This window comes from Lissotriton helveticus, chromosome 11 (genome assembly GCF_964261635.1).
Source record: "Lissotriton helveticus chromosome 11, aLisHel1.1, whole genome shotgun sequence".
In the NCBI taxonomy this organism is placed as follows: Eukaryota; Metazoa; Chordata; class Amphibia; order Caudata; family Salamandridae; genus Lissotriton; species Lissotriton helveticus.
The window spans coordinates 858,957,319-858,982,152 of record NC_136072.1 but is presented as its reverse complement, the minus strand read 5'-3'; the positions used below and the strand labels follow the sequence as shown (position 1 = coordinate 858,982,152).

General features: G+C 43.4%; 1 protein-coding gene across 2 annotated transcripts in view; it reads left to right on the top strand.

Moving 5' to 3' along the window:
• The first annotated feature begins 13,492 nt into the window (after positions 1-13,492).
• Positions 13,493-24,834, top strand: part of SUDS3 (SIN3A corepressor complex component SDS3) — a 204,677-nt gene continuing 193,335 nt past the window's right edge. Inside the window, exon 1 of one of the 2 annotated variants that reach the window (XM_078667091.1) lies at positions 13,493-13,725. In XM_078667091.1, coding sequence (XP_078523217.1) covers positions 13,599-13,725 — 127 coding nt within the window. In that variant the 5' untranslated portion in view covers positions 13,493-13,598. The remainder of the gene's footprint in view (positions 13,726-24,834) is intronic. The other variant, XM_078667092.1, reaches the window with a different exon arrangement.

Here is a 24,834-nt window from a genome sequence, read left to right as displayed (position 1 = left end):
ATGTTTATTTTTCCCCCCTAGCTGAGCTCATTGCTCAGTCAGGAATTAAGGCAACCTCGTATGCTGATAATATTCAGCTCTTATTTTCTTACGACACTCCAACTCAGATCACTTTTGACCCATTAAAAGATTGTCTCCGCAACATCACCCGCTGGATGGACAACAACTTCCTTCGACTAAACGCTGGGAAAACCGAGGTCCTCTTTTTTCACCAATCCTCTCCATTGGACTCGAACCTTTGGTGGCCTCTTGACTTGAGTATGCCCCCTTCCCCCAAGAAATCAGTAAAAAACCTGGGAGTTAGATGGGATTCTAGTCTCTCCTTCCAAAACCAAGTCCAGACGGTGACTGCTGCATGCCTCTCAAAAATTAGGATGATCAAAAAATGTATTAATTTCCTTCCCAGTAACACCAGGAAAACCATTGTCCAGGCATTAATAACTTTCCATTTAGATTATGCCAACAGTCTGTATATTGGACTTGCTTCTGGCCTTTGCCACCGGTTACAGATAGTCCAAAATGCTGCAGTCCGGCTGGTCTGTGGCATCTCCCTTCGAGAGCACATCTCCCCACATCGGCGAAGGCTTCATTGGTTGCCAGTTCAAAAAAGGGCAGAATTTAAAGCACTCACCTTGGCACATCGTGCAATCAAGGGAAAGGGCTCCGCTTATCTCTCTTCCTGTCTCCGCCCTTACAGCAACGCAAGACACCTCCGATCCAGCTCAAAAAATTTGCTGTGTACCCCCAGATTTGAAAAAGCACGTTCAGGGGGAAAAACTTTCCAGGTATGTGCCTCCTCTCAATGGAATAAACTCCCTAACTCCATTAGGTTGATTCAGGAGGAGTTGCCCTTTCGCAAGGCACTGAAAACATTTCTCTTCTGCTAAATTCCCCATGAGTGAGACTTAGTATACACACAGAAGCGCCGGGACACCCCGTTGGGGTAGCTGTGCGCTATATAAAACACACTAAATAAATAAATAAAAATAAATAATAACCACGATCAACTACTTTCGCCTGAGGCAGGTTAGCCAGTGCATCAGCATGGGGTCATGACCCCAACTTTGCCAGAGTATCATCTACGGGAGTCTCTTTATGTGGTTCAAAAGGGTTTGTGAACCCATGTCTTTTCGCAAATATTTCCCGCTGTTTGGTAATTGGCTTTAGAGCCGCTGCCAAGGCTTGTTGCACCGTGCCAGGAACCGTGCTTTCAATTGCCTTGTTGACGGACTGCTGGACTGATGCGTCAAGAGCGTCAATAATGTTATCTTCCAGGACATTCTCTTGCTGTCCCTCTTCATAAGGTTCATCTTCCTAATATCTCACCCATTCTTCAATTATGGATATTTAATCTCACTTTTGCCTAAAATAAGGCTTCAAGGTAAAGTATACCCAGGTGGAGTAAGGGGGAGCCACCCACGTGCACACAGTATAAGGCGTATAATAAAGCTACTTAGCCCCTCAGCCAAGCCTCCAGGGCGTAATGAGCCAATTTCAATTTTATGGAGCATGTGCTCATTCCCTGGGCCGACTACTATTGCAGCCTGTCAGGCGTCCACACAACGTGTTGCTTGGTGAAGATCCAGGCTATTGTTAGCCTTGGATGAGCAAATGGGGGGATGTACGACATCTGTAGTCCAAAAGTAGCCCAAATGTAGCCCAATTGGGTTACGCATGTCGGACGCTCCCTGGCTCCAAGCTGTACGACGAGCTTGACGAGGGAAGGCCTCCGACGGAAAGCGCTGCCTCACGCTTTGCTTTTGAGCTCAAAAATGCCCAAAAATGCTTTTGATGTGCAGACACTGATTGTCCCAAAGTCTACTGGTCCCAATTTACACCTTTGACTTCACAGGTACTGACTAATTTGTGCCCCCCTCTCACTCCTAAAGGGAGTACTGCCCGTCTCCCCCCTACCCTGCAATCGACCCCTCTCACCAGTGACCCGGTTACACCCACTTCCTAACGTGCCTTGTGCTTTCTCCCACTATAGAGTGTGCTCTTCCTTTGACACCCCACCCCAACTCTCATATGTTCCAAGTCTTCACCCGTCCCCCAAAACAGCACAAGTACTGCTATTCGTACTGTCTCAAAAATGCAGCCGGTGGTCACCACCTTTACCCCAAACTGACCTGATGGGGTCCCCGCCCCCAGTCTTACAAAGGACTCGGGGTCTTCTGTCAGTCTAGTCTAGGTACCAAGATACCCCAGGAGGGTAACGGAGGTTGCCATTATACCCAGAGAATGTAACCAGAGAGGCTCCCTGCCAAGGATATGTAACCTTAGACGCCTGTCCTCAAGGGAGACTGTGCCGAGACGCTTGTCTGTGAAAGGAATGTAACTAAAGCCCCTGCCTACACAGGGAATGTAAACCTAGATGGCTGCCTACCAAAGCAGGGGGGGTGCTATTAGCATTGAAAATGCATTATATTTATGTTTTTAAAAAACAATCACATTAATAAAATCCAGTACCATTTACAATGCCAATAGCTCACACTAGTGTAAATGCAATGCAATAGGTTTCGCATTGAAACCTTTTTTTAGCAATATCATATAAAATGACAATGCAATTTATTTATGTTTTACAAAATAAAAACAAAACAAAATAAATGTCATTTACAATGTCAATAGCTTAAAATAATGTCAGTGCGACAGCCCTGCCAAGTGTCACACATCTTGTGTTACAATAACGCATTTTAAGTTACATTACCGTAATGCCGCATGTAAAACGATTGTCATGCTAATCAGAGTACTTAAAAGCTGAGTGTATTACTGGTTATTATGGTTTGTAGAGTCTATTTTGTTAGGTTACAGAAAAACAAAGAAGACGGGGCACAGCCTACACGACTTCTGCTATGCTTTGTTCACCCTGATTGGACGGTATTTTGCTTGTTATGTAGGTAGGCTGACCTGTCCAACCTCCCCCGGCACTAATTGGTCAGTATTAATATGCATGTGCGTGCAGCCCTATGGCCTGCTCAACACAGCGAAGTTTACTAGTGCCAGGCGGTCCATGGAGTGTTAATGCTGCTAAACGACGAAGTTCAGCAGCAGCCTGGCTTGTGTCAGGCACTGAAAGGCTTGGCGCAGGCAGAATGTTTTCAATTTTAAAATCCTATTGCAACAAGAAATTGCTGCCACCAGAATGAAATTGAAGGACAAGGGAGTCCTCATGGACACGTGCTACCTTCCCCTGCTGGAAGGGGGGGTATTCTCCAGGAGCTATCACAGTAAGGGAATGTGCTGAGGGCCTCAAGGCTCTGAAGACTGCGTGCCAGCCACGCCATGCCCTCTTCAAATGTAGTGAATATTTCACATTTGATTTCTAATTACTTTTTGTGATAAAAGAGACAAAACTTAGCGCTGTACCACTGTGCTTCCCCATCACATGTAAATTTTGCCTAAAAAAAGAGAAACATTTGTAGATTAAATTATCGATCCTGCGTTGATTTGTTTCAGTTTGGGCTATAATGAAATTCTAGTTTAAACGAAGAACTATCAATAAGAGATTCTCGTAAAGATGGGAACATACATTGTTCACACCTTTGCTCCCACTGTTGCAAAGGCTTAAAGGAGCTGGGATCAGCTACTATAGTTATTACAAAAGGAGATCGGGTTGACTGGGATTTGCGGTTATTCCATTACACAGATATAAAATAAATGTAAACAGTAGAATAGACACAAACAGCTGACATGGGGCAAAATAAACTGCGAGACAGGGCACCATTCTCCCCAATTATCTGTTCCGAGGAGGCAGAGTAATGCTTAACCGTGAATGAACTACACCTTGAAACAGATGTAGAAAATCAGAACCTTCTCTGAAAAAAAGCATGCTGTTCCTTCCTTAAAAAAATCACAAACTACTGCTGCAGATAAGATACAACGCAGTACTCTATGGTATGCAGAGAGGAGCGTCAGAATCATCTATGTCACTGTGCTATACTGCAACTGTCTCCAGCACATCACAGCCCTGTCCACAGTCTAAGCAACTGTCTGCAGTGAGAGTGTCACCACAGACTGCAGCTACAGTGTACAAGCCGAGCAGCAGAAGTTATTTTCCCAGCACTAACTCCATTGTTAAGACAATAGAAGCTGGGGTTTAATGTTCCTCCTGGGAGAGAGATTTGCCCAGTGCAAGTTTACTCACCAGTAGCGTAAAGGGTTAATGTGCCTGCTGCAAAGAACGCTCATCATGCACATCACAGAACCCAATGTTGCTAAAAGCTATCAGTTTGGTTAAAAATGGGGGAGGGGATTTAGCCTTACGACTAGAGCGGTTGACTTAAAAGCTGGTGGGGAACCGGTTCAAGTCTTTGCAACAACGCTCAACATCTGTGAATCTGGGCACATCACTGAATCTCCTCGTGCCTACCAAAAATGAATGTGTCCTTCTGTAACGAAACTGGTGCTCATGTAAAGCGCTCTGCTACCGGATATCTCGGGTCTAGTTTGCGCTATTAAACAGACAAAAAAAAAGAAGTATTCTTAAGACCAAAGTCAACCCCAAAAACGATGGTACGTACTCAATCCTCAATTTGTGCTCCTCCAGATCAAACACTTAAAATATACTGCACAGTTACACAATTGTTTTACTGTACGGTCAGCTCACAAGGATGCTAGATGCATATCTGCCAAGGTTTCAGATTGCTATGTGTGACATTTTAGGAATGTCAGTGAAATTATGAGTGACATTTCATCAACTATGAGTGACACTTTCTCTCGCGCAAAATCAAGCAATGAAAAGGAGGGGAAACATATAAATAGTAGCAATTACACCCATTTGAGCAACAAGAAACTAAGATCATCTTAAAACTCATGCAAAGCACCAGAAATGGAAGACCTTGACATTAGGGGTTTTCCTGGGATGAGAAAAATGGGGGGTCTCTAAAACGGGCATGCATGACCTATGGAATTAAGTGTATGGCTTAAACACAAACTACATTTCTTCACTGGCAGCACTTTGCTGGAAGAATTACGTTTAAAACAATGTCATGGCCAGCTTATATCACACTTCACAACCGGGGCAGAAATGTGCATGGTGCAATCCTGTGGTAAAAATATCCCTCCTTAACAACTAGGTCCTGAAACTCTTCCTATGAAACTGAGGAAATGAATGAACAAGTCAAGTTCACGGGGCTTTAAAGACATCACTTAACTCAGCTTGGAGGTGTAGGGATGCCACCAGCTGGAAACGACAGTGCTCTAGCGATTCCCCTTTGACATTAAAGTACAATTTACTGCCAAGACCGAAAAACGGGGAGGGCAATAACATGGAAAACACAGACTTTTGAAAAAAACTTATTTATAAAACCTAATAGGGCTCAGTCAATTAAAGTACTAGCCAGCAAAGTTACCAATCACAGGGGTCAAGTGGCATTTATCTCACTTGCTCGAGGTGTTCAGTAATCCCCTTAACACCAATTTAAGATTTGATCTTAACCAGCGAGTAACATCACCTCAAGAAAACCACGAGGGCTGCAGCAGAGTCGAGTGCGTGTCGGTTATGTTGGCGGAAGACAGGCTGAGTGTTAAAGCAGTTCTGGCGCCTAAAAAATGCTTTCATTTCTCAAACCACGTTATAAATAGAAGATTGGTACGCTTGTATTTTCTAAATGCCAGAGTATTTTCGGAAGGTTCACAGGCTGAGATGCCAATATGCTCCAAAGGTAAAATGCAGCTTTTCGAGCATTATGTCTAAAAAAAGAAACTTGGTTAGTATTTCCTACTATGATAGCACTGCATCAACATCTTCGGTCGAATTTGCGCTAGCTATAAAACTGTTCAAGATGTAGTGGGCCAACACTGCGCAGCAGGATATTAACCCAAGTCCAGAAAAATAAAGGCAACGCCGGCGCCCTCGGGTCAAACTGCCTGCCGATCCAGAACTTTAAGAAGACCTTAAAGGTTACACTCACTCAGAGAGGCCGGTCGGCTTGATAATTAAGCATTTTAGGGCTGCTGACTTCAACTTTGTGTAGACTGACTGCATGCAGAGGTGCTCTATGTAATTTTAGGCTGCTGGCTGAATGACGCGCTTCAAAAAGGAAAGTACATTAGGCAGCCGATAAACAAGTCACACTTTAATCACTTACTCTGTCAGCTACTGCGCACACCATTGATGCAGATCTCCCTGGTGGAACAGGTTACAGAATATACTGCGGCTGCTGACGTCGAGCCCCATGGGCTGGGATCGGGCCTTCCCGCTTGCCGACATGCTGCCTGATGCCAGTGACTCTGGGAGTGGTTCCGGGGAGGGGGCGAACTCACCCAGCTGGTCCTGATCTTTATCTTGATGTTTCTGTGTAGAGCAGCCATTTGCGTTGTGCAGTTACATAACGGCGGGTGAAAGCAGGGTGAAATAATGTAAGGTCCTCCAGTAAATATGATTAATTAAATAGCTTTATTTGAGGAAAGCTTTTTAGATGTTAATATATAAAAGCCTGGGTCTAAACTGTCTCCACTGGAATCTGGGACATCCCGTGTTCCAGATTCCAGCTGTTCCATCACCAGGATACCACACATCCCCCTTCGTAGCAATTTAACAATGTTAACAAAATAAGAGAACAGAATAACCAAACATAAACTAACAGAATACATGAAGTGTACAGGAAAAGAAATTACACAACAACAATAATAAACTAATGGTGATCAATAATCCACGTAGTAATCCTTGTACCATGCAGGACGTTGACGATATCTTTGCACATGTTGATCAGATGAAGAACCATCACATGTGTTGGTGAACTTTCTCCAATTACTACTGTTATTGGCAGATCTGGAGAACTTGTGAGAAACAGAATCATCAGATTTTACATCAGGCCATAACCATTGTGGGATTTTGACAATTTTGGACATATTCCACACATTACCATCAGATAATTCCACAACCTGACGTCCAACTCGTAGAACTTTCAATGGATCGGAAAATTTAGATTCACCGGATTTAACAAACCTACCTTTTTTTACTCTAACCCAGTCATTGACATTGATAAGAGTGGTTTTCACATTTCCACTCTGAACAACTCTACCCCTCATATCTTTTTCTTCAAGAAACAGGTCTTTCATCCAAGATTGATACATGTTGAATATACATTTCCTACCTCTCATTTTTTCAAAAGGGGTTAGATCATTCATACTTTTAGGAGTATTTCTGTAGCACCACAATATTTCACTCAAAGTTTGTTTACAATCCTTCCCATGAGACATTGCCAATTGTAGACCTTCTTTAAATACTCTAATCCACCTTTCCACAATACCATTACTTTGTGGGTAATAAACTGATGCACGTTTGTGAATAATCCCATGACGTTGTAAAAATTCTTTCATTTCCAAAGAAACAAATTGTACCCCATTATCACTTGTGATGGATTCAGGGAAACCTTCTTTTTCAAAAATATCGTTTAAAAATTGTATAACTACTTTGGAAGTCAAGTTAGACACAATTTTTACTTCAGGCCACTGAGACATCTGATCAACAAGAATGATGGCATAGACTGAGTTCTTGTTTAAACACAAAGGACCTGCAATATCCAATTAAATGGATTGCCATGCACGATAAGGCCTTGACACTGGTGGATGCTCATGAGTAACAGTTTTCTGGGATTTATCACTTAGGCAACACTCCATGCAATCTCTGACTTTACGTTCTATTGCTTTATCCATGGCTGGCCACCAAAATTCACTCCTAATTTTCCTTTTCATACTTGTCATTCCTGGATGCCCTTCATGAGCCATTTCTAAAATGTCCTGTTGCAAATTACATGGTACTATTAATTGTAACCCCCTAACCAAAAGTTCATTTTTCAGAGATAACTCATGAGCAACCCGAAAGAAAGGAATAATATCTTCTGTCAAATCAGCCTTCCTAGGCCAAGATGATTTTACATATTCAATCACTTTCTTCAAGATTAAGTCATTATCACATGACAATCTCCATTCTTTTTCCTGAATACAACCCTTAGACACCTCGCATATTGAAATCACATTATCCAAATCGTCATCTTCTTCAACCACATTGTCATCAGGGACTGGTAATCTTGATAAACAATCTGCCAAAATATTTTTTATCCCTGGGAGATATTCAATCTTAAAATGAAAATCTTGCAATTTATATTGCCATCGTGCAATCCTAGATGTAGCTTTACCATACCCCTTTGTCGTGAATAGATCAACCAGAGGGCGATGGTCTGATCTTACCTTGAAAATGGTACCATAAACATATTTTCGGAAATACTCAATTCCCCACCAGCATGCAAGTGTTTAATTTTCCAATGTGGAGTATTTAAATTCTGCTCCCCTTAATGGTCTGGATGCAAAACCAATGTTAACCAAATGACCTTTTTGATTTTGCATCAACACCGCCCCTATGCCTACATTATTAGCATCCGATACAATTATTGAACTATACGCAGTGTTAAATGTAGATAATGCAGGAGCAGCAGAAATACACTTTTTCAGTTCACCAAATTCTTTTATACAGTTATCATCCCACAAAAATTATGAATTATTTTTCATGAGATTTCTCATATGTACTGTCGTGTCAGAAAACAAAGGTATACATTTCGCATAATATTCTGCAAGTCCTAAAAAGGATCTAAGCTGATCCTTGTTCTCTGGATCAGGAGCAGATTCAATGGCCCTAATCAAATTTTGCTTCGGAGAAATGCCATTTTTGTCAATCGAATGGCCCAAATAATCAACTGACGAAACCCCAAATTTACATTTCTCTTTGGTAAGCGTTAATCCATTGTCTTGTAAAATACCAAGAACCTTGTGTAAAATATCTGTGTGCTCAGATGTATTGGCAGCAAAAATTAAAATATCATCTTGAAAATATAGAAAATGTTTTACACTTTTGAATAAATTATGCATGACTCTTTGAAAAACAGATGATGCAGATATTAAGCCGAAGGGCATTCTTTTATATCTAAAAGCACCTTCGGTCGTAATAAAAGAAGTGAGATGTTTACTTTCTTGATGCAACGCAATCTGGTGGTAGGCATTAGATAAGTCAAGGGTCGAAAAAATGGATGCACCTTTTAATTTAGTAAACATCTCATTAATGTTGGGTAATGGATGTCTATCGACCCACACACAGTTGTTCAGATCCCTCAAATCGACACATAACCTAACTTTGCCATTGGGTTTGTGTGCGACTACAACTGGAGATATCCATTCTGAAGATTCTATCTCCTCTATGATATCTAGTTCACACAGTCTTTGAAGTTCAGACTTAACGGCTTCTCTAAGATGTAAAGGGACATTTCTCACTTTATGAACTTTGGGAATTACATTTTGCTTGAGAATGATTTTATGTACACATTTTTTTAGTAAACCCAGTTTACATGACGAAAATACACTAGGAAACCTTTTTTACCATTCCGCAGCTGGATCACTCTCTATGTGTAAAATTAGATCAGAATACCCTAACACTTGGTCTGGATGATTAGGATCCAACTTAATCATTAACTCTCTTTGTTGAGGCCAACCTAAAAGACATGAACCATCCTTCGTTACATACACTTTAGAAGTAATTGTTTTGCCTTTAAAATTCAAAGTAGTAACAAAAAATCCTAAAACATCAATGTTTTTTTTTCCATAGCCAACTAATCTAATATCGGGAGGTGATAAAGAAATGCTAGAAAACTCTTTTAACCACTCTTCCCCAATGAGAGTATGCCTATCTCCAGAGTCAGCCATTATCTTTACATCAATGCCACCAATTTTCACAGTACAATAAGGTGCATCTTTAGGATCAGTATTAATTTCATACACAGTCAAAAGATATTCATCATCATCACAATCGACTTCTCTTATGCTTTCATCGTTTTCACTTCTCCGATCAAAATTCTTATTCTTAAATCTATTCTTGTTTCTGCACATTCTTGTGTAATGTCCTTTCAATCTACAGTATCTACATACTTGACCTTTTTGTCATTGGATAAATGACCTGGAATCCCACATTTGAAACATATATAATCTTTTTTATCATGAGTGAACTGACTTTTGTACTTTGCTTTACTAGCATTAGATTCATCAGAGTTGCTTTTTTTTATTGCATTAACTTCAGACACTTTTTGTTCAGCTAATTCTTTCAAACCCAACTTCATGTCTTCAAATTTATGAGCTATATCCAAAGCTTTGTCGAGAGTTAAATCCTCCGCATCTAGTAATTTAGCTTGAAGTTTGACATCAGCCACTTTATGCACCATTTGATCCCGAAGCATTTGATCGTGAAATGTAGAATAGTTACATTTTGATGCTAGAATTCTCAAGTCGTTCATGAATGAATCAATAGACTCGTTGACGAGTTGACCCCTACTGAGAAATTTGTGCCGTAACACAACTTCATTAATTTTTTTTATGTAACGTTTGTCCATTTGTTTAATAGCTTCTAGAAACACATCCAGCTCATCATCGGTTTGATTACTAATTGGTGGAAGGTGCTTCAAAATGTCTCTTCCTTCTGCACCCAGACAATGTTTCAAAATAGCAAGCTTCCGTTTGTCTGTATAGTCATCACCACCAATAGCTTCCAAATAAGCAAAAAATCCTTCCTTCCAACGTTTCCATTCCAATATTGGTTCCCCAGGAGAAGACAGAAAAGCTGCAGGCGCAGTTAGACTCTCCATATTTGTGTTTGAATAATATACACAACTGTTCGCAGGAATATTTGATCACAGGTTTGAACGGTGAGTAAAACTAGCAAATAATATAATGTAAATAAAATGAACTTGGCATGAGAAGTATATTTGGTTCACAAAGTACCGTTTTTTTTAAATAAAATATCAAGCAAAGGAAACAATTTGCCAAGATTTTTTTTTAGTTCTATCAAAAAGAAACAATTTGCCACGTTTTTGTTAAGTTTCCACTATAAATACTGATTGTTGTGCAAAAAGAAACAATTTGCCAAGATTTGAACAATTTTTTGCCATAGATGCTGATCGTCGCGCTGATTCCCGTTTTTTGTATCCAAAATGGCTGCGACGTTGCGTCACCTTTTTCCCAATTCAAAATGGCCGCCACGTTTCAATATTAGTACATTCTTTCTTCCCAATTCAAAATGGCTGCCACGTATTAGCGTGATGACGTCATGCATCCTCGCGCATGCGCACTGAATGTCGAAAACGCCGATAACTGGGAAAAACTGCAAAATTGCTAAAGTCTCTCACCGTTTTATCCCTGAACACTGGGTTTTCACGAGGAGTGTTTAGGAAACACTACCTACACTCCGAATCACCCCTCACGATCTGCACTCCGCAGGACTCCAGGCTTTGACGCTCCGTTTTCTCCAATCGTCGCCAGTGAAATAATGTAAGGTCCTCCAGTAAATATGATTAATTAAATAGCTTTATTTGAGCAAAGCTTTTTAGATGTTAATATATAAAAGCCTGGGTCTAAACTGTCTTCACTGGAATCTGGGACATCCCGTGTTCCAGATTCCAGCTGTGACATCACCAGGATACCACACAGGGCCCATTGGTCCTGCTGAGAGGAGCGCCGGCGGCCAGACAGCTGAGGTGCAAAGAAAAGTATCCATGACTCTGCCGATTGCCTGTACGTCCCCCCCACTGCAATCGGTGTTACTCTGTGATGTGACGTGAGTTCAGTCACTGGCTGCAGCACTCTCACTCGCTCCCGGCTCGGAAAGAAGTATTCTGACCCCAAAGTATTCTGACCGATGATTCCGGCGCCACCCGCTAACCATTAATGAGCAGCAGGCCTCCACCTCCAATTTAACTCCCGGCGCGGGACGTGACGTCGCGTCCCCACATGGCGCCACGGCCAAGTTGCCAACACACAATTTAACTGCAGCAGCCAGGCGAGGGGCAGGCCCCGCCCGAGTCTCTAGGAAGCAGGGCAGAGCAAAAATGTAACATTGTAGCACTGAGAGCAGACAGTGCACGTCAGATCTTGAACTGTTAGATACAGAGCTTGCTAGCAATGAATTGCTGCACCCGGGTTGGGCGCACGGCAGGGCTTTAAGTGGGCCGGGTCTCAAGGGGTCTGAGCACCGGCAGTTTTTTTCAGGGGGCCTCGAAACGGGTCTCTATCGGGCTCTGTTTTGAGCCCTGGCACAAGCGGGCCGTTTTTTTCCCCCGGACTAAAGTGACAGCTGTCACTGCAATCTGGAAAAAAGTGCCAGGGTGCCAGAGCCCGATAGAGACCCGTTTCTAGACAGCAGCCAGGCACACCGATGTGCGCTGCTAACACTGCTTACTTCTCAACCGGTGGAGAAGTTACGACATCACGTCATGCAAGGTGAGCTGTAGGGGAAGGGAAATCCTTAAAAAGAGTCATTTTCTCTCTGGATTTCCCTTCACTTTTTTAAACTGCAGGAGCAGCAACATTGTGTTAGGGTCACCAGGGCTATAAGTGGAAGTGTTTTCAATATTATATGTAACACGTCATAGTTGCAACTTATTTATCTTATGCAACTAATAACCATTGACAAGGCCAATAGTCCTGACTTGTAGGTATGATGTTACTTGTTGTATCTTATATCTGAATGCAATGACAGAAACAGCAAAATACATGTTGGGCGGCACACCATGCTAAGCAACGATTTTGAACAAAAGTGTTTTAAAGCCACGCCCCTAATTACACTGGCCACGCCCCTTTGAGAGACCCCCCAGTTTTTTCATCCCACTTAAAGCCCTGGCGCACGGCACCCAGGTGTCAGAGGCACCAGCGCGCGCGCTAGCACCTGGCAGAGATTAAGGCAGCCAGTTTCAGAGCTGTCAGGTCAGGGCAAAAATGCGTGACAATGCATTTCAGTGCGGTGATGCGGTAACACCACACTGAAATGCATCACACTGAAATGCGTTAGTGTCACGCCTGATGCGTGATACTTGGCAGGACTGTAGATGAGTGCCCTTCCATATAGGTTTCCCTTCATTGCTTGATTTTGCTTGCCAGAAATGGTCACTCATAGTCGTTGAATGTCACTCATAATTACACTAAAATTACGAAAATGTTACACGTAGCATATCTGGAACCTTGGCAGCTATGAGTGTGTGACCTATTGCATTGTAAATGCGTGTTTAAAGAAAGAGAAGCATAATCCGAAGCCTCCGGTCCTGTAATAGAATTGTGGATGGGCAGTTTAACACAGTTGTGAAAATGAGAAAGGTATGCACATAGTCCCACTCTAGTAGTCGGAAGCCTTTTGTATATTTTATGAAAGTGCTGGCTTAATTTTAGGTTGTGGAAAAGTTCTCATGATTACCTATTTGTTGAGCATATTTCTTAACTGATGGAAAGCACGCATTGCCTTTCATTCTAGAAGCAACAGGTTTCAAATAATTATCAACAAAAATAATCCGATTAAAAGCCAACCTTTGCTGACTTCTTGCGGCAATGCCCATATGAAATCACTTGAATTTCAAACGTCATATTCTAGCAACATGGCGCCGCTGCGTTCTGTTATTCTACTTACATTTTACATTCTAGATCTGTGTGTTCTGTGGCTGAAACGCGACGCATCGGTAATGAGCGCCATGTTGAACATTTGACGTCGGTACGCTCCTCCCACGTCACGAGATGGTCCCGCCTCTCTCACTGGTTAGAGACTGACACCCGGGAGTGGATTGTGCACCAGGATGAGCACGGCCAGTCTGCTGCCACCGGCGCCCCCTGCGCCGCCAGAGCCCGGTGAAGAGGAGGAGGAGCTAGAGAGCGTAGAAGAGGAGGAGGAGCGAAGCTTACGGGGTCGTGAAAGCGACGAAGGTGGGAACCAACATGCTCTCCACTGTATTCTTTTCCATGAAGGGTTCTGGACAGCTGTGAGCACCTCTTCTGATCACGGACACCTATGTCCTGCGAACATCCCACTCTCATCTAATTATAATTTGCTCCCCTCATCACTTTTCATGGTGCATCTAATGCTTATCTCCCAATGATCCATTTGCAGACATCTTCCTGCAATGTTGCTCCATTATCACTTTCCTCTTGGGACTAGTTTTAGTGATTTGTTTTTTGCCTTTTCGTGTGCTTCGGCTACCCGGTGATTGTTAACTTCCCCAGCGATCCTCTCCTTGTTACTTGGCCCAGTGAGCCTATATTTGACATTCTTTGTTACCTTCACCAGAACGCCGCACTGCCACCTGTCCTGGGACATATCTGCTTTTTTATGGTCTCCCTCGCGCCCCCATCCTCAGCTCCACGGTCGTCCTTCCACTGTCAACATGGTCATGCACCCCCCCCCCCCCCACCACACCGACAGTTGCGACAATTACTCCCCTGTCTCATTGTGGCTTTCTCAAGGGGCACCCTTTCCTTTGTCAACTATTGAAAACAACTACGATCATCCATCCTGCGTGACCGATTCAAGGACCGTGTCGCTCAAACTTAGTCCAAGATCAGATTCACCTTCTTCGTTGACTTCTCTAATCGACCCCGTTGTCACTGACCCAGCAACCCCACTCTTCAATGTCACCTGCGTTCTGAACTATTTATGTCCTTATGTCATCTGCTTCAGCGTCCGCCCTTTTTACCCCTTGCGCAAAGGACCTTAACTCTTGGACGTTCTCCAAGTCACCTACTCCTTAACACTCCTGGTTCGAATGTTTATTGTGTAGTTTTTTAAACCAAAACAATATAAAACATTTAAAAGACATGTAATAATAAGAGTAAAAAAGTAGCTAGGTCCTTGCTATACTCTCTAACGCAACTGACACATTATACCTAAGAGTACAACTCACAGTCTCCGATCAACTTTGTTTAGCTTTTAGACAATGTAACTGTTTACAATCTATTATAAATAAACCAAAGTAAAAAATATATGAAAAACAGTAAATCATGATAGAGCTAACACAAACATACTTGTACTATTTCCCCCCCACCCAAAAAATGGTTTACGATCCACTACAATTCCAAAAAAGTCAGACTATAGAGTGCCTAATGTCCGTAGTATGGAAAGTAGAAGTTATCAACCAGCAGTCATCTCTAGGCTTAGTTGTTGTTTTTTAAGGAGATCATGCACTACTTAAAAAATAAAGTCAATTCTTGCCAGTTCAAGGGGAGCCATGGTACTAAAAATCCAATTCATTGCATTGTTACATGTTTTTATGTCATGGATTCAAAAAAGTGGTTTTAATAGTGTTCGGCGGAAGTGGAGCAATGACGGACAGCAGCAAAGTTAGTGTGTAAAAGTTTCAAATTTGTAGCTGCATAGCCTGCAATTTACAATTTTAGAGAGCAGTGGCCAGTTTGGATTGAAGTCTTTCATTTGTAATGCCAACATCCTTATGGCCAAAATTTGGGTCAGGCAGGCTTTCCCGATAGTGCCTGGAGACCAACATGGCAGTCATTGTTGTATGAGACTGCCAGGGCCCTTAGCGGCTGTGTGGACTTGATGTTTTACATATCTGGGGTCTTAGAGAAATTTTATCTGGTTTTTCAATATGCTTTTTGCTGCACTGTACGTAAGTAATACATTATTTAGAACAGTCAGATCTATTTGAAGAGTGGCTGCTGCTGCTGTTAAATAGGTGGACCGAGGGCTGTTTTTAATTTTGAATATATTCTGCTAAATAAATTTCAAGGTGCAGGGTGTGGCTGTGATGCATCTATAATAATATTTTAGAAAGGACTCCATGCTAGATCATTCAGTGCCCTCCAGACCTAATTCAAGTCTCGCCAGAGATCCCCTGGTGTAATAAGGCAACTTAAACACTCTTTTGTATACTTTTAGATGTCGTTTTTCCATAGTTTAAATGAGTTGGCCTGGAAAGGTCTCGCTGCTGTAGGTGATTGTGATGGTAATACAGCACTAAGCACAATTGGGGCTGAGGAGGCCATTGACAGAGTGTGGTGGTAATTAATGCAGCCTTATCCTTTAAGTCATGGGTACTCACAAACTTTCTCTCGGGCCAAATTTACAGTTTGGTTTGTGTCCGAGGGCCGCACCGATGGGGGCGGGGTCAGTGGGGGAGGGGCGGGGCTAGAGCAATAAAAAAAAACTGACCATGAGGTTGATCACAGGTCCCTGCAGCCGACGCCTCCGTCCACTGAGCCACCAGACCTGGCATACACACATCTCTCGCTCTTTCGGTCTCCCTCTCTCGCTCTAGCTCTCTCTCTCTTTCTTTCTGTCTCTCCCTCCCTCCCTCTCTCCCTCTGTCTCACTCCCTCTCACTCTCTCACTCTCTCACTCTCTCACTCCCTCTCACTCCCTCTCACTCCCTCTCACTCCCTCTCACTCCCTCTCTCCCCCTCACGCTGTCTCTCTCTCTCTCCCTCCCTCTCTCTCTCCCTTTCTCTATCTCTCTCCCTCCCTCTCTCACTCCCTCTCTCCCTCTTCCTCTCTCTCCCTTTCCCTCCCACTCCCTCTCACTCCCTATCCATCTCCCTCCTGTTCCCTCCCTCTCACTCCGTCTCCCTCCCTCTCACTCCCTCTCCGTCACCCTCCCTTTCACTCCATCTCACTCCCTCTCCGTCACCCTCCCTTTCACTCCATCTCACTCCTTTTCCCTCCCTCTCCGTCTCACTCCCTTTCCCTCCCTCTCACTCCCTTTCCCTCCCTCTCCGTCGCACTCCCTTTCCCTCCCTCTCACTCCCCGTCCCCCTCCCTCTCATCTCACTCTGCCTGTGTGTCAGCCAGGGCACACACACACACTCACAGCAGCAAACAGGGTTGTGAATAGATAACACCTACAAAAACATAATATTTTTTAAAGCAAATATAGCGCATAATTTCTGGAAGCCATAGGGTCAAATCTAGAACTAATAGTCGGCGCTGAATCAATAGTACATACACTACTTTAACCAAATAAAAGCAGGGCAATCCTTCTTAGTAAAACCTGACCTGGGCTATAAATGTGTAGCTGAATATGAAAGAGTATTCGAATTCTTACAGGCATCCAGGATAGGGAAAGTGCTAAATTACCTTGTTTGGGTTTAAAACCGATTACATGCAAGAAGGTTACTCAAAGCTGCAGTAGCATTTGTTAGCGCTCATTATTTTTGGACAAAAATGTAAATCCGAATTTTCTTTTGGGTGGTCTTGCATTCCATGGTAGACCTTGAATGTGGGGCAATAGACTGAGCGAGTGAGAAGCGCCGATTAAGTAGGTAGTTTTCCAGCTAAAGAATGTGCTTTTCTTTTGAGGTGTGCATATGTTTATAAGAAAACATGTGGGAATTCGCCTGCCAACTTCAAGACAGTTATCAGGGCTACAGTGCCTAAGGTAGCTGCTCCGATATTCATACTCGCTAACGAGTGCTTGGCAGCTTTCCTGAGAAGAAATACAGTGTGCGGGAAAATGAAGCACTGGCTTTTCGATTAATTAAAAAAAAGCGTCTTAAAATACTGACTGCCTAATACTTTGAAAATAGTTGGCTGGTGCGTGGTTGGGAACTGTTTTTGCTAATTTCACCTGAGGATTGAATAATTACCAAATACAAAAGGGGTTTCCTCCCTCTCACTCACTCTCCCTCCCTCTCATCACACCCTGCCTGTGTGTCAGCCGGGGCACACACACACAATCACTCACAGCCGCACCCGAGTACTTAACAGGTCTTTAAAAGACCATTTTCATGTTAATGAGGCCTTGATGTATTTCACCTCTTCTTAGGCCCCTGGAGCTTTACTCTGGCTATCGCTGGGATCGCCCGGCCCCCACAGAGCAGCAGAGTCTCTCGCGCTGCTGCAGACACTCTTAAAAAAAATAATTTCAAACACGGGTATGATGTCTCAAGGTCCGCGGGCCGCCACGGAAGGCTTGCCGGGCCGCCACTGGCCCGCGGGCCGTACTATGAGTACCCATGCTTTAAGTGTTTCAGGTGTGTTTTAGGTGTGCAATTTGCCGAAGACCATGTGCCCAGATAATTATATGATTTTGCTCCTTTGATTTTTATGGGGCCCAGAGACAAATTACTTTTTGTTTGCTTTTGCGTCCTTCCAAATGATATCTCCTTTGTTTTGGAAGCGTTCACTATCATCTTGTTTGCCGTGTTGTATATGTGAAGAGAGTTTAGTGCTCTCTGGATTCCTATTTTTGACTTGTTGAGCAGAACAATATCCTCAGCATACTGCAATATCGTGATCTTAGTTTTGCCTATTTTGGGGGGAATTAGATTGGCGTTAAGTGCCAGAGACATGCCTGCTGTATATAGATTAAACAGCATTGGAGCGAGAAAGCACCCTTGCTTTAGCCCTTGGTTAGTGTTGATCTTCCTAGTTAACGCTGTGTCTGACAGCTTGAGCCTCACCAAAGTTGATGAATATAGTGATATAATGGCATTAAGCAGGTCACTTAGTTTGCCCCACACCTGGAGTTTACCCCTGTCCACCAGGTCGAATGCTGATGAATAGTCCACAAAGCGTGCGCTAAGAGCTGAAGATTTCCGGCTGTTTGCCTGGTGTACGAGGTAGGACAGAGTAATTCTGTTAATCAGTGTGGAAGAGTTGGGTCTGAAGCATTTTTGACAAAATGGGATTGTTGCGTTTGTTGTTGCCCATGTCTCAAGATCTTTTAGAATTGCAGAGGCGTAGGTCTTGGCCTCAATACCCAATAAGGCAATCATGCGATAGTTGATGGGGTTCTGTCTGTCGCACTTTCTAAAAATTGGATGCAGTATTGATCCTCTCCAGCTGTCAGGCACTTGATGGAATTTAAAGCAGGTGGTAAACAATGAAGAACGTATTGCAGGCCATAGTGCTGAATCTTCTTTGAACAGTTGGGCTGTGAGTCCATTTTGGCCAGGTGCACTTGAAGCTTGTGTTTTTTCGTAACGCTTTTTGAATGTTATTGATCGTATATTTAACGACACAGCCATTTTAGTCATCAACTGGGTCTAAGATTTCAAGTAGGAAAGCTCTCGGTTGTTCGACTACATTTAGCTTTTTACATGCAAGGTCCACATAGCTTGATCGATGACATTACGCCTAATAACATCCTGGCATTTTTTGTTTTTAATATACCCCCATAAATCGGCTTGGTTCTGCTTGCTCATAATCAAGTAAACATATTGCCAATCCTTGTCCCTCTGCTGATTTTCATCTTGCCATACCAGTTGCTTATGTTGTTTTCTTGGGCCTTGAAGTTTCAGTTGCAACACAACTTTGACTTGTTGGTTCTGGGTTTTCTTGCATTCCTAAGTCAAAATGCAGATAAACCATGAGCTAGTCATTATAGATAGATTTTTGTTAAAAGGTTTTGACTGACATCGCCCACAGCCTAGGCGGGAATCCAGTGATTCATGGATGCCCCTGGTTATGAATGCCCAGTGTGTTAATAGATTTTCACAACATTGTGCCTGCAGGGACTGTCCAGTAGTGACTTTCCATGATGTTAATTTCTGCAGATTAAATGGGCCCCATTTTATTCTTCGGATTAAATGTGCTGATTCGTCATTGTGGGAGGTACCTAGCACCTCGTGACCTTCGCGATTAGATGGAGAAGGTTGAAAATTGTACGAAGGGGAAGGTGATCATTCTCGTTTGTGGGATGTTCTTTGAAGCTCTCAAGGTGGTTCAAACGTTTTTCAGAGGCAAAACATAGTCAACAGTGCTAAATCCCTCTGGAAGTTTTCAAAAACTGTGCTGATAGTTCAAGGTTATTATCTATGGTCTGTGTGGATTTAAGTCCGTGTTTGCTGAAAATAGTATTTAGTTGTGTGCTTATGGGATTTAGAGGTAGATAGTCGACGTTAGAAGATCCTAGGTGTCACAGGTTGAAGTCACCACAGATTATTATTTCATGGTTTACACAATCGCAAAGAATTTGATCCAGATTGTCGCTCAGCTGGCTCAGTCTTTTAGCTCGTGCTGAGCCGAAGTTGGTAAAGTAGACATTAATCAGGAGGATCTTGATTTGGGAGGCAGGTGTCTTAAGTCTCTCCAGTGCGAGCTCTTGAAACATCTCATCCTGAGTTGGAATTGATGTTATTGTTAGTTTCATGTTCAGATTAAGGTAAATTGTCAAGCATCCCGATGGCCTCCCAAAGATGTTTTTTTCTTCTTTGCTGCTTAGTGGACCCCGTGACATCCAGCATTTGTTAATGGAGTTAATGACCATATTTCTTGTAAACAAAGTACATCATAACCGATCTCAGAGATTTCTAGTAAATGGCGAACTGTCCGCTCCCTCCGTGGTCACGGTGGGAGTCCCTCAGGGATCAACATTGTCCCCCACCCTCTTCAATCTTTATCTGGAACCCCTTGCCGAAGTCCTGCGCAATGCAAATATCTTCTTCCATATGTATGCTGATGACACTCAGATCTACATAAAAATCTCATCTCTTGCAGAGATCCTTACCCTGAATGAAGCCCTGAAGCTGACCGTCAGATGGCTCTCCTCCAATCAACTAAAACGAAATGCCAAGAAAACGGAGTTACTTCTAATCTCCCCACCCAAGAACAACCCCGACATCCAGACATGGATTAAAGCCATCACTGCCTTAAACTGTTCCCCGACCATTGTGAATTCAGCCAAATCTCTGGGAATTACCTTGGATTATAACCTAAATATGCGAGATCACATCAACACAATGGCGAAATCGGCCAGATTCCACCTGAGCTACCTATGGAAATTGAAACCCTTTCTGGACGCTCCGGACCTAAAACTCGCTGTCCAATCATTAGTCATCTCTCAACTGGAATACGGTTGCTCCACCCTCTCTGGTTTACCTAAGATCTCGCTGGCACCCTTAAAAGCCTGCCTCAATGCAGCTGCCAGACTACTTACAGGCTCAAAAAAATTCAATCACATCACTCCTCACTTGAAAGCGCTAAACTGGCTCCCCGGCGAGGATTCACCTCAAGCTGGCATGCATCACGCAGAAGGCCCTTCACTCTAACTCCCCTGCGTATCTTGCACAGAAGCTTGTGTTATCTGGAGGAAACAGAAACTCAAGATCGACCAAGGCCCTCTTACTCCGGCCTGCACGCTTTAGGAAAATAAAAACCTACAATCGGGCTTTCACCGGAACTGCACCAAGAATATGGAACTCCCTCCCTCCTGACATTAGAAAAATTCCTTCCTTTACTCGCTTCAAAAAAGAGGCCAAGGCCTTTCTCATGGATAAATTCCTTGGCTAATCTCGTTCCCTCAGCCACCTGAGAGTCTAGTGCCTGCATCCTTTTACATTACCTTTCTTGTTCATTGTATTATATTTGTTCCTGCTGTATAGCCTATCCTATCCCCCAGGTACAGTACCTGTTTACTACCCTGTCCCACCTTCATCCCCCTGATTTTCTGTATGCTCTCCTATGTACTAATTTTTATTGTTTTTACCTGTTTTATTTTGTTGTTGTTGTGCTATGACCTGCCGTGACCCTGTATTACTCTATTGTATCTGTAAAGCGCTCTGATACCCTCACGGGTCATGTTCGCTCTCAATAAAACCTTAAAATGAATAAATAAATAAATAAACATCAGATGCCATTAACATTGATTTTGTGGTATTTAAGCTTAATAGTCTTGACAGCCGAGCTACATTCCATGACAGAAGAGTTATATGTTGTTGAGACTTTGGTGGGCACTTCTTGTTGTTAGGAATAAGCTGTTGCTTCTCTGGACAAGATATTTGGCACCCAGTTCCAGCCGGGTTAGTGTTCTCCCCCCAATTATCCTGTTGCACTTTTCCTGATGGGGCCCCTGTTGATTAATAGGTGGAAGCTATATATGTAAATGTCAAGGTATTTGTAGAGCGCACTGCCACCAAGCGGTTTCCTGGCGCTATTACTCATACCGCTGTGGAACCCCTCCTGGCTTTCCCTTTTGAAGTGTCCACTCCTGGGCACCCCCAGGGTGAAGCCAGGCATCCTAGCGCTGTTGGGGCCGGTGTGGAGGTTAAGCAAGCTATTGCCCAGAGTTGCAGCGTGGGGCCCATGATTAGAATAGGCACAGAGGCGAGAATTGTCAGGTCCGAGGAAATTGAGCCAAGACCCACCGAGGCGGGAATTAAACCCTGGTCCCGGGCCAGAACTCTGCCTCAGGGTCTGGCGCTCTAACCTTTGAGCCACACTCCTCCACATGTATATATGTATGTTTTCTGACAGTGAATGACTGAGCAAGTGCCCAGTCCCCCTTAGTATGTTGTACGGGTGAGCTTTTAGGTTGGATAGATTGAGTGGCTTTTTTTAATGCTGCTGGATATTTGGGCGCTGAGATTTTAAAGATTCCTATGCCCCAATCCTCAAGGATAGACTTGCAATCTAATATGGCTTCTGCCAATGAGTTTGTTTTAGTGTTAAGACTGTGGCTTCCCTACCGTTACGGCACACTGGGATGGATTTGAACTCTATGCTCAAAATGTCCTCGGCTGTTATTTTGAAGTGGGTGGCAATAGCCTGAAAACAGCCGTAGTAAGTTAGAGCGGTTAAATACATCGTGACTCCCTTCCGAATGTTAATGTGGGATGAGGGCAAGCTTAGTCGGTTGGTCCTCGCCTGAAATATTTTTTTGTTTGGCCTTCGTTATGGGTATGGACAAGGGGGAAATGATTTTTGGTGGTTGGTTTGATGATGTCAAGCCCGGACGATGTTCTCTGTGGATCAGCACTTTCCTTTACAGATGAGTTGACTACCTGCGGAACTTGTCAACGCCCGACCTAATCATTGCTGCGCCCTCTGTATTTGGAGGATGGACGCTGAGGGGCGAGATAGAGGGCTTTGGTCAGTAATGAGACTTAAGTTTTGCTTGGTCGGAGAGAGAGCTAATGTCACTGTGCCATGGAGTTGGGGTGCTGTTGTTTGCCCTGATTCAGGTTTTTTTGTCATGTATCTTCTGTTTCTGGGCAAGGTTTCCTTCTGCTCTTGTGTGGTTGGTAATTGCATCCCCTGTGGATGTATTCCTGGCATAGTGGTTTGTATTGCTGGACTTTGTGCCATAATGGAGTCTGTGTTTGGCTTAGATAGAGTGGGTGGTAAAGCCAGAGTTGCATGGAGAGGAAGAGCAGGTGATTGAGCAGGTTATATTATGTTGTTAATTTTTCCACTACCTTTAGACAGTGGGTATATGCTAGATGAGTGGAAGCTGATTTGAGAAACGTTCTTTCCCTGCTTTGCTTCTGGCCTTATTTTGTCTTTTTCTGCTCTTTTTGATAAGGCAACGGACCATTAGTTTTCTTCAGGTATTGTTTTGCCATTGAGGTTGCCGAGCAAAGTTTGGTCCTTCACTTTTGGGACCAATTCTATAGAAGATAGGCAGACTTCCTGATTGTAGTTTCCTGCTAGGGTTTGTGGGGAAGATTTTTTAAGAGCTATAATTGGTGACATTGTACCCAACTGGTGGTTTCCTTGTCAGCAGGTCACTCTTTGCTCGGTTTATCCAGTTTCTGTGTCAGGTGTTTTTTGGTCAGGCCTGCTAAGGGTACTTCTTAAGGTCGATGTTATATCCTTCATCATTAGGTTCAGGAGAACTGGCAAGGTACACAATTCTCTGCAATCTGATGACAGGAGCATGATGAGCAAGGGATTTTTTTGCCTCCCACACTTTTTAACCTATTTTCCAGGGAACTGACTTTTTTCTCTATTTTTAAGATTGAGATGGCCAGAGCTTGGATTAAGTCAAGTTGCAATCCCAGTTTGTCAGACTGCCATGTCAAGGCATTGACTGTGGTGGCTAAAGTGGCATTTACGGAAGACAATAGGGTGTTAATATAATAATAGGGTTCAATGTTATTTTTAAGCTTTTTGGTGGCAGATGATATACGGTATTCCATTATACCCGTGCTCCTCTTGGAGCTTTGGTCTGCTAATAGTTGGAGTTCAAGTGCTTCCTCTGGCTTTATAATGTTTGAGTTTTTATCCTTGCTGCAAGGAAGAGCCCCAAACAGGCCCTGGCCTACATCTGTTCCCCATTGTACCCTTTTAAGGATTTCAGGATGTACTTGTTCAGTTAACCTAAGGCTGCGGTCTACTGTGCCATGTTGCCTGCACCATCTTTTTTCTCCATTTACTGTGGCTCAGAGTAGCCGTGGTTATGTTGTATATTTTAAACAGTTATTGAGCCTTCAACAAGCTAACCGGGGCAGTTGGAAGGCAAGTTGTAATATGGGGAGCATTTTCGCCTCTTTAATCTTTTCCCATAATATTAGTTGATAGATCAATTTCTGCCAGCATACTATCCAGTTGTCTTCCAGATGATATGTCAATTACTGTACTATTTATTAATTGCTGGTGCGCCTGGTTGTGCCTACGGTTTGTTCTGGGGGACGGGGTTATGAGCGATATTATATCTACGATGCGGTCAGGGGTAGCTGCAGGGCCTTCATTGGATTCCTTTCTCCTGATTGAGTCTGGAGTGATTAGATGAGCTTGCTGAGGAGGTTTTTTGTGTGGAAATAATCGACTACTGATGTTTTTTTCACAGTTTCCGGAATGCGGTCCCTTGCTGTGGGTGTGAACGTAGATGTTAATGGACTATGAATAGGTGTGCAAGCTGCGTCTTTAATGGACTTGATAGCTTCCAAGGTCTCTGAAGTTGGTAGGCTTGTCTTATTGAGACAGAAGTGGGGTATTGCACCAAAAGAGAGAGGTGCACGTAGTCCATCGTAAGTTGTCATTAGCACTTCAATTACGCCCCCCCCCCCCCCAAAAAAAAGGCAAGGACGAAGGGGCAGACTAAACAAAACACCCCCGCCTCAAGCCTCAAAAGTGAACGGAGGGGCGGCAAGATGCAGGGAACGGAGCATCCTCAAACCACAAAGAGCTGCTTTTAATTTAATGGTGACCCCCACCTGAGCTTTTCTGGTCCAGGTCGGGCTACGCAGGCTCTTGCTGGGGAATAGAACTGGGGTGCTCTCATAGCGCCCTTACACCGATTGCCTAGTCTCAAACAGGTCTTAAAAAAGTGGCGGCAGCAGCTTTTACCGGTTACCAAGTTCACT